Below are 9,667 nucleotides of genomic sequence, written 5' to 3' on the forward strand. Positions count from 1 at the left end.
TGCACGCAAAATGGGATTTGAAGCTATTCACTTGGCATATATAAAACCAAAAAAGAAAGCAGCAGCAGGAAAAGATAAATAGTTATCTAAAACTGTTTGAGGTGCAATGTTCTTACGGAGTCTGCAGAGCTGCACTGAGTTACCTCTCTCAGCACTGTGCGGACTGGAGCCTGGAGCCGAGCTGGGTTTCTGCAGCTCCAGCTCTGTGTAGAGTAGCTCTCTAGTTTTATACAGCAGAGGGCTAACGGGGATGTTGACATAATTAGTACTGCTGTTACTGCAAGGCCCGCAGTCCTGGGATGCAGGCGGAGGAGCCTCGTGAGAAAACCTGAACATGCCTGAAGGAGAAAACCGAAAGCAGGGGAATTAAATCTGTTGTTTCCAGGACAAAAAGTGTTACATGTAATTCATTTTAGAGTTAGAAGTCAGTATGGCAACAACAAAACTGTTACACCAGGAAAACATGAGATGTTTTGATTTATTGCAAATTTTCTTACCACAAGCTGATGTTGGTCTGTGCATGCTCGGTGGGACAGGAGGTGGTGGAGGGGCATGCAAGAGCAGAGATGGCAACAGTTTCTTCAGACTTGCAAGCTTAGAACTGATGTCACTGATGTCACTGCTGTCGTGCCGTTCCTCCCTGATACAGAGAGGAGAGTCTGGAAACACATTTTTAGGACACTAGGATTAGACTCAAACATTCAGTATGCAGTATACATTAAGTAATGATGTAAAAAAACAGTCGCTTAAGTTCTTATTTAACATTAATCAGCTAAACATCTATTAATATTTCCAGCAGACGTAGTTAAATTATGTAATTATTATTACTGATCCATAGACAGCATGTATTTATTTCACCATTTTAGGTGAAGGTCATTTTTAACAGCCTTTTCAGTCGGGTAGTTCAGTCTCAGCGGTGACTCATATTTGCTAAACTCTCACTTTTTAAGTGAAAGTAACTGATAATTGTCCCTTTGAATAAATGTACTGAAACATAATTTCTCATTAAAATGTACTGGAGTGGAAGCAAAAAAGTACTCATCTAAAGTACATTAATAAAACTGTACATCAGTGCAGTACTTGGATTAATATAGCCTGTGTTTCCTGAACTGCATTTGCAAACTGCAAACATATATTTACAATATAAATACATTTCTGGGGAAAGAACGTTTTTGTATGGAGGAAGAATCTTGCAGTGCTTCTAATGAAATAAGGACACAGTTTCATTAACAAACACACCTTGTGAATCTGCAGAAGGTGTCAGGTGCATCAGTGGAGAGCTGTCAGTCTAAAACATACGGGACACAAACAATTATTTTAAAGATTTCCCTTAAAGTGCTTTTGAATTGAATCAAAAACGTCTCAATTTACAGCTCAGTTTTAAAGACAAACATTCGAAGCTGCGTTTTGTCGTCCATTCAGAGTATTAAAGTACCATGCAATTATGCTTATTAATGGCCTTAAAGGGGCCTAGTATGCCCATAATCAGCTCCATACACTGATTCTTGGACTCTGCAAGAGTAGCAACTCTGCTACTGTCTTTTTATGCATCCTCTCAGTTCATTCACTTTGAAATGCGATGTTTCAATGTTTAAGACCCTTTTAAGACCACTCTTTAAAGCCCGTCTTCAAGCTTGGCTGGTGCTTGCAAATAGAAGGTGTGAACAGCAGGTGGGGCTACTGCGCTCACTGTTGTTCGTCTGAGACGTCACTATTAAAGGCGTTCTATAGCCTCAGCGTAGACTAGAATTCGTTTGCCTGCCAACTTTTTGTGACCCCCACAGGCTTATCTGCAGGGACACTACATTACAATCCACATACTATGCACACATCTTTTAGACACACTGCAAGCAGAATTCGGAACCTGCATCTCTCTGAATCCATGTCCATAACCTTGCCTAAGGGTATCTGCTTTGGTTCATTGGGATAATCGATTGAATATTGATTAGTAAATAATGGAATTTGAAAAGGGGGGTTTAAAGTTAAAACTTCATTCTACTCCTTTTCGAGCATAAACGTTGTGTAGGTATAGAGATATTAATGAAAACTTGATGTTTTAAGTTTTTCAGTTTGACTAATAACCAAAAAGCAGTTGTATTTTTGTCTTCATTTCAGACAAGTAGTGATTATTTACAGCCCAGATGGAAGAAGTCAGCTCTTAACTTGGTAACTCGTTAAGCCTCTTTTAGCTGCAGCAGCCTGTATCAGATGTTTCCTGTATGATGATGAGCAGGTTAAACAGGACAAAGATTTCTGAGATGTCTTGATTTAAAAACACTCTTCGGGTCATGTCCGAACAGCTCATTAAAATGAAGGTCAGTACCTGCCAGTGCTTGACCATTTGATAACAGTTCCTTTCTTTTGGTTTATTTCTTTTCTTTGGGTTGTTTTCTTGTTGATCACCTTAGCTGCCCACACTTCAGGTCATAAACTACAGCTCTGACACTTTTCTGTTAAATTTCCTCCATAATCCCAGTGTGACCAGCCCCTGAGGTAGCAAGGCAGCCGAAGCCATGATGCCCCTGCCACCATGCTTTACAGTTAGGATTTTGGTGTGTTTTGCCTTTTTCTTTCAAATTAAGTTATTTCAAAAGACATTCAGCAGTCAGTGTTTTGCAGTGTTGAATCAGACTGAAATGTTTATGTAGAGAGCAGTAATTTTGTTTGTAGTGACCTTCCTTTAACACTTTTCCTTTTTCTTATAGTGGACACATACACAGAGACTTTAATGTGAAGAGATTGCTGCGGGCGCTTTGAGCTTTTACCTTTGAGTTCTTTAGTACTGAGCATCGTGCTCTTCGTGTAATGGTGGACAGCCAATCCTATCAAGAGTAGAAACAGCACAAGCATCTAACAGCAGCCTCAAACTTGCAGAGGAGCTCAACACCTTTTTTGCTTGGTTTGAGACCACCCCTCCACGACTCACCCTGCTCCCCACCTCCCCTTCACCCAGCACATCCCCCCTGTACCTCCAGGAACATGAGGTCAGGAGGAGACTGGGGTGAATCCCGGAAGGCCGGACAGCATCCCAGGGACTGTGGTTAAAGCCTGTGCGGACCAACTGGCAGGGATTCAAACTCTCCATGACTCATGCCACCGTTCCCACCTGTCTGAAGGCCTCCGCTATCATTTCTATGCCCAAAAAGACTGATATAGACAGACTCATGGACTACAGACCTATAGCCCTCACATCTGTAGATTACAACATATATATTGTTTGGGACTGCTTTGGTACCTCAGGCCAGTAATTCACATAACAATGAAACCAATTACTGTAACTATGAAAGGTTGAAAAAGAAGAAAATGAATGCTTGTGAATCGCCAACTCAAGGAATCGTGACCTTAACCCAATCGATGCTGTGGCATGATGTGGATAGAGTCATTCAGGTTAGACATCCAAGATCTATTTATGAGACCAGAGAAATGGTCCAAATACCCGTCTGATCACTGTGCAAGTCTCTAAAGACCTTAAAATACAACTGTCTGAGTGTTATTAGTTCATTTGAATTTTAATGACCACTTTGCTTTTTGGAAAGGTCAAAACAGTCACTGCAGGATGCATGAACAGAAGACCGAATGTCTGCCATTTCCACTAACAATATTTATTACTTACAGTGTTTTGTTTCCGAGCAGAATTTGAATTTTCTATAGTAAATCTAATTCTATAGCATCAAAACAAAACAAAAAAACAATACGCTTGTGTTGGGAGCAACATCTGTGTGAGGTGAACCTCTTTATTTTATCACAGCTGACTAAATGGTAATAGCTCTACTCCCCCTGGCTTTTATACATATTTGGGGTTTGTTTGTTTGTTTGTTTGTTTGTTTTTCTAACATTGTGACTGAAGATGCAATCATTAGAGATAATCAGTGCAGAAACCCTTCTAATTCCAAAGGGCAGAGTATTCTTGCAGCTGAAGACCTGCTTTAATCTTACAAAAGTAATTTTATGGCTCCTGCCCTGCACAAGCCAAAATGGGCAGATGCAATCTTACCTGCGTGTAGCTTGTGTTCCTCACTGACCGCCACTGCTCTTGTGTAATGTAGTTGTCTAAACCATGACTGCACTGGGTGGGAGATAAGAGGACATACTGTCAAGGCTCGGTTAATTGCTTTTACTGCAAAATTCAGGAAAAAGGCATGATTTTAAGGTACAGAGAAAGGGGATGCAGAGGAGGGAGGCAAAATAGCTATAGCCAAAGAGGCTTGAAAATAAACTGGTTTGGAGAAAGACTTAGGAAAAGGGGGAACAGAGAACAAGAGGTGAAGAGGAAAAAAAGCTGCAGAGCTGAGAGGTTAGAGCTGACATCTTTAGAGGCAGACTAAAGGATAGCTGGCTCAGACTCCTCTCCTCAGCAGCTAATAACACAGCAGGCTGGAGTTTCACAGATATTATCCATCATACAGTCTGTCTCAACAGACATGATGGTACACGTGGAATTTAGTAGGGGTGCAACGATACACAAAATTCACGGTTCGGTTCGATACTTTGGTGTCACGGTTCGATATTTTTTCGATACAAAAAAAATGTTCATGCCTTTTTAATTTGTCATTTATTAAAATATAAATATATATTTTAACTCAAAAGTACAGTTTTTAAATGTAATGTTGCTGAAACAAAAGTAATTAAAAAAATAAATATATCTCAGGGCTCTCAAAATTTCAAAATCCCTGGTAGCCCTTCGGGCAGGGACTCTTCAGTTTTGGTAGCCCAAAATAAATGTAAGTAGCCCGAATAAAAAAAGAGAGCAATTTTTTGATTGATGTTTTGTTTCCTGTTTTGTTTCCTTTACAATATTATACATTAAAGTATAATATTGTAAAGGAAACAAAACATTAATCAAAAAATTGTTGAAAACAAATTACAACATTGTATAAAAATTACAATCATCAACTCAAATACTTGGTTCTAATTGAACAGAAATTTCTATGAACTTGTAAGAACTGTGTAGGACATGAATCAGTCTGTGTCAGATCCTGAATTTGAAATTTCCACTGAAGTCTCGGGTAAGAGACAAGTGGAACCAAGATCTAGGCCATTTGCTTTTTGAAGTTTGCAAAGACTGCTAAATTTTGCCAGTGGTAGTTCACTCTTTGCAACATAGTACGCTGTTCTAAACAGATTTTTCAGGTTTATTTTTAGTATGTTGATTTGCAATTGGTGTTTGTTCTGGGAAAGATATTGCAGACTGAGCAATAATGCATTTCTTGCATTTCATGGGTTCTAATGGGGCCTTTCTTAAAATGACTGGTCCCAGTAACAAAGGCGCTTGTCGACTCAGAAATCGAGAGAAAACCAACAACACACCGGCAGAACATTATGTTAGTTTAACGGGTGTAAGTGGTCCGCATGTGCGCATTCGCTGTCAAAATAAAAGACGCGCACCAGATAAGAAGTTGCAACGCGTGTTTGCGTCCATATAAAAGGCACTGTTTTTGTCCGCTAGAGTGGGATTTTCACGGCACATTCCGCACCACATCTCTGTGCGTTCATCATTTGTTTGAAGCCAGCTCACCTCCTGCAACCACTTTTCCGAGAATACGTGCTTCTTTTGTGGTTCGGACTCCTTCTGACATTTCTTTGGAGGTGGAGGAACACCAAAGTAATTGCTTAAAGGAGCTTCTTCGACATCTTTAAGAGTTTTAAACAAATGTCTTCCTCCTCCAGAAAATCTTATGTATGCAAACACGCGTTGCAACTTCATATCTTGTGCGCGTTTTTTTGGGTTTTTTTGACAGCGAATGCGCACCTGCGGACCACTTATGTGCAGCCCTGGTTGCAGCCACAGAAATTCTTTTGTCCATGAAACCATAAAGCTGCACTTTCTTTTTGCCTTATAGTCTGATTTGTCATAACTTTTCCGTTTTGTGGTAAGCTTTTCTTTGGCTGTCACTTCTTCACCCTGACCTGTCTTATTTGGCTCAGCAGAACTAAAATATATATCCTGCTGCTTTTACACACGCACTCACATAACGGTCAGCGATTCTCTGCGCGATCAACCTCTCATATGTTTAAGCTTGCTGCGGGAGATTTCACTTGTCATGTTTGCATAGTAAGCTAACGATTGATAAGACGATGTCAGAGGAATTGGTGCGCAAATTATCATCACTCACCAATCAGTGCTGTCGCTCTCTATACACAGTGCGCGATTGCAAAAGAACAAGCGCAAATTCAAACGCGATTTCAATATGTCACATATTGACAGTGGCTCACCGATGCCAATGACATAATTACCCAGCTACATTTCCGAAAGAATGCAAAAGCATTGACATATATTTTTCCTTCCTACAATAGCCCGACGGGCAGGGCAGAGATAGATCTTTGGTAGCCCGACATCCCGGGGCTAGCGATTTTGCCAGCCCTGTTCTGATTGAGGAATCACTCATCTTTGGAAAAGAGAGTTTATTACAGAGAAATGGCTCTTTCCAAAATCTATACTATACCTAAAGCTATACTATACGCTTCTTCTGGGCTATATTCTCAGCAGCATATTGTAGCGGTCAGGGCTGTTCGGGGTTCTGTTTGTACAGTTATGTTTTGTTTATGTTGCCATAGTGACGGGTGACGCCCTCTCGCTGCCACGGTGTGTCCTTCCGGGGTCAGAGGGCGCCCTGTGTGTTGTTGTTGTTGTTGCTGTGCGGTTGCCGCGCTGAGCAGTTAGCTAGCGGCAGTGTTCTTCTGCAGATGTCAATAAACGGCTGTGCTCCCTGGCTAGCTCACGGGAAGCAAGACCAAACGACACCTCCGTCTCCTCCTTGTCTGAGCTCGCCACATTGGTGTCAGAAGTGGGATGATGGTGGCACCCCATGTTCTGACCCGAGTGACTTTTCCCCCGCCGGTCGTGACCGGCCGGTGTGCCAAAAGAAGGCACCTGGACATTTGCAGGACTTTGTGTGGGGGTAATGGGGTCGTCGGGGACGACTGACCCCTTAGGTGGGGGACTATGTAGCGGGTCAGGGCTGTTCGGGGTTCTGTTGTACAGTTATGTTTTGTTTATGTTGCCATAGTGACGGGTGGACGCCTTCCTCGCTGCGACGGTGTGTCCTTCCGGGGTCAGAGGGCGCTCTGTGTGTTGTTGTTGCTGTGCGGTTGCCGCGCTGAGCAGTTAGCTAGCGGCCAGTGTTCTTCTGCAGATGTCAATAAACGGCTGTGCTCCCTGGCTAGCTCACGGGAAGCCAAGACCAAACGATACCTCCGTCTCCTCCTTGTCTGAGCTCGCCACAATATTAAACATATCAGGTCCCCATAAGGAGAATCATGTGCTAACGGCTGTCTAAATGACTCGGGTAAAGTTTGTAGCATGCATGTTTGTTGTTTTTGTCTGCTTCCACTTGTCTTTGCACTAGGATGATGTCGGCATAAATGTGCAGTCATATTCATTGTGTTCCCACTAGTGCTGTCAGCGTTAATCTCGTTGAAATGACGTTAACGCCACAACACGGCAAATCTCCGTTAACGAGCTACCCCTGATCGCCGTGCGTGGGGCTAGACGGCCAACACGTTAACGAGCTAACTGCGCTAACACACTAGTTCCCACCCATGTAATTGAGCATTGCGTGGCACATCCAACATACTGTTTTACTTTAGTCCATGATGCGCTTACCTTCAGGGTCATATGTCACATGAAACCCAAAATAATTCCAAACGCCAGATCTGAATGAGGGTGGGGGAGGTTCAATTTGCCATGTTGCAAGGAGAGCTTAACTTCTGTCTCGCTAGCTTGCCCTGCGCTCTTCCTTCTGACGATGCTGTCTGTGTTGAATGCTCAGTGGATCTGCGCTCGACAGTGCAGCCTAGGCGGAGTAGTCGAACGCAGATTCACTGAGCGCTCAACACAGACAGCATCGTCAGAAGGAAAGTTGATAAAATAAATTACAAATTTTGTATTGTTCGATACATATGCGTACCGAACCGAAAGCACTATATCGAACGGTTCAATATCGATACGAGTATCGTTGCACCCCTAGAATTTAGGTATTCTAACCATTACCAAACATGAAGGACGCTGAGTTTCTGCTACACTGAACCACCAACTCTTGAGGAATGAAAATAAGGAAAACTCATTTGTGTTTCACACAGTGGGATTCTCCTCTCTGAGGATTTCAGCCAGTTTCATCACTACTTATTAACTTTTTCAGTCCCCTTTGCTCCCTCTCACTCTCTGCAGCATGCACGCTGTATAATGAACACACACACACTCCTACACAACCTGTCAGAAATCACAAGACATGCTGTTTCCTCTCCTGTTCTGATGATAATTTGCCTGTTACAAGGGGGAAGCGCTTTTCACAACCCATCAAAAAATTAATTACACACAATGTGGGAAAGTCTCTTCTGAGAGCATTTGAGGTTTCAGACAAAAGTATGAAAATCAAAACAACGCCAGCTCGAGACAGGTGTGCGACAGACACCCACACTGATTTTGTTTTCCTATATATGGGCGATTGAGTGGCTCAGCGGGTGGAACTGTCACCTCACAGTGAGAAGAACCTGGCTTTGGTTCACACATACTTCTGCCTGTTTCTAAGTCTTCTCACCATGGTTCCTCACCCTGTGGTTTTCAGGCCAAAGGCATCTAAAATCATTTGGACCCCTAAACTGCCCATATGGAAGAGACACAGGAAGCATGCTGCAAGTGCAGAAAAGCACCGCACTGTAGAACAGAACGAAGCGAAAAAGAAATCACATTTTAAAACAAATGAAAGGAAAAAAGTTTTGTCCCTAAAGCCCTGTGATACATCGATAAGGGTTTGCAATGCTAGAGCGCCTCAGCTTGAATCACAGAACAGAATATTTTATAGAGAAATTCATTCTTCCTACTTTTCTGCTCCTCTGGCAGATTTTTTTCTCCCCTCCACAGTTTTTTCAGCTTCCTAATGATCCTTTAAAGCATCGACTGTACTGTAAATCACAATTACAAAAGCAGCCACCCAAGTTAGTCATTAGTTCCAAAGCAAGTAGTGGTGTCTATGTGAAAAGGCCAGATAATTGCTGCTTGAAGCGCTGCTGCATCAGTTGCAAACACTGCAGGGTTATGTAATACTGTGAAGCAGAGGGCAAACAGAGGAAAAGTGCTTTAGGAAAATAGACCATAGACTTATTAAAATAGACTTAAGTTGAGATCTCTGGTGCTATTAATTTAAAAAGAAAACCCACTAAAAAAGTCACCAAATTACTGTTTAAGGGTATATTTTAGCAGGTGTTGGTGTTCCACTTTCAACTAACTTCCACTGCAAGTTTCTGTTTTAATCCAAGCTCTTAAATATTTTTCCTCTTGATTTTACTAGCAACAGAATTTCTGACATTAAAGAGAAAAAATACTAAATAGATAATTGGAGTATTCGGTCTACATAGAATTATTGATAGGTGGATGTAAATACAATAGTTTAACTTTTTTCTGCAGATGTTGCATATATATCACAGCATTAACAGCTGTGGTTTATTTTTATTTTAATTAAAGAACATAAAATAGAACATTATAGATTTTATTAATAAAACCAGTGTTTTTGAACCTTTGAGGGATGTGATTCAGGCTTATTTGCTGCACTAAGGTGGTTGATTTGGTTAAGACAGACAGATTTGATTCACCTTACTTGACGTTGATCCAGGAAGTTTTCTGAGGATTCTTTTACCGTTGAAAGATAAATAAAAATACAAATGAAGCTGA

General features: G+C 41.6%; 1 protein-coding gene across 2 annotated transcripts in view; it reads right to left on the bottom strand.

Moving 5' to 3' along the window:
* Positions 1-9,667, bottom strand: part of LOC113023684 (protein Dok-7-like) — a 70,791-nt gene that overhangs the window by 2,957 nt on the left and 58,167 nt on the right. The window contains exons 9-11 of one of the 2 annotated variants that reach the window (XM_026169946.1): positions 1,240-1,288; positions 498-659; positions 117-338 (exon numbers count right to left, since the gene is read on the bottom strand). In XM_026169946.1, the coding sequence (XP_026025731.1) occupies positions 117-338; positions 498-659; positions 1,240-1,288 (433 nt within the window). The remainder of the gene's footprint in view (positions 1-116; positions 339-497; positions 660-1,239; positions 1,289-9,667) is intronic. The other variant, XM_026169947.1, reaches the window with a different exon arrangement.

Source organism: Astatotilapia calliptera, chromosome 6, assembly GCF_900246225.1.
Source record: "Astatotilapia calliptera chromosome 6, fAstCal1.2, whole genome shotgun sequence".
NCBI classification, from domain to species: Eukaryota; Metazoa; Chordata; class Actinopteri; order Cichliformes; family Cichlidae; genus Astatotilapia; species Astatotilapia calliptera.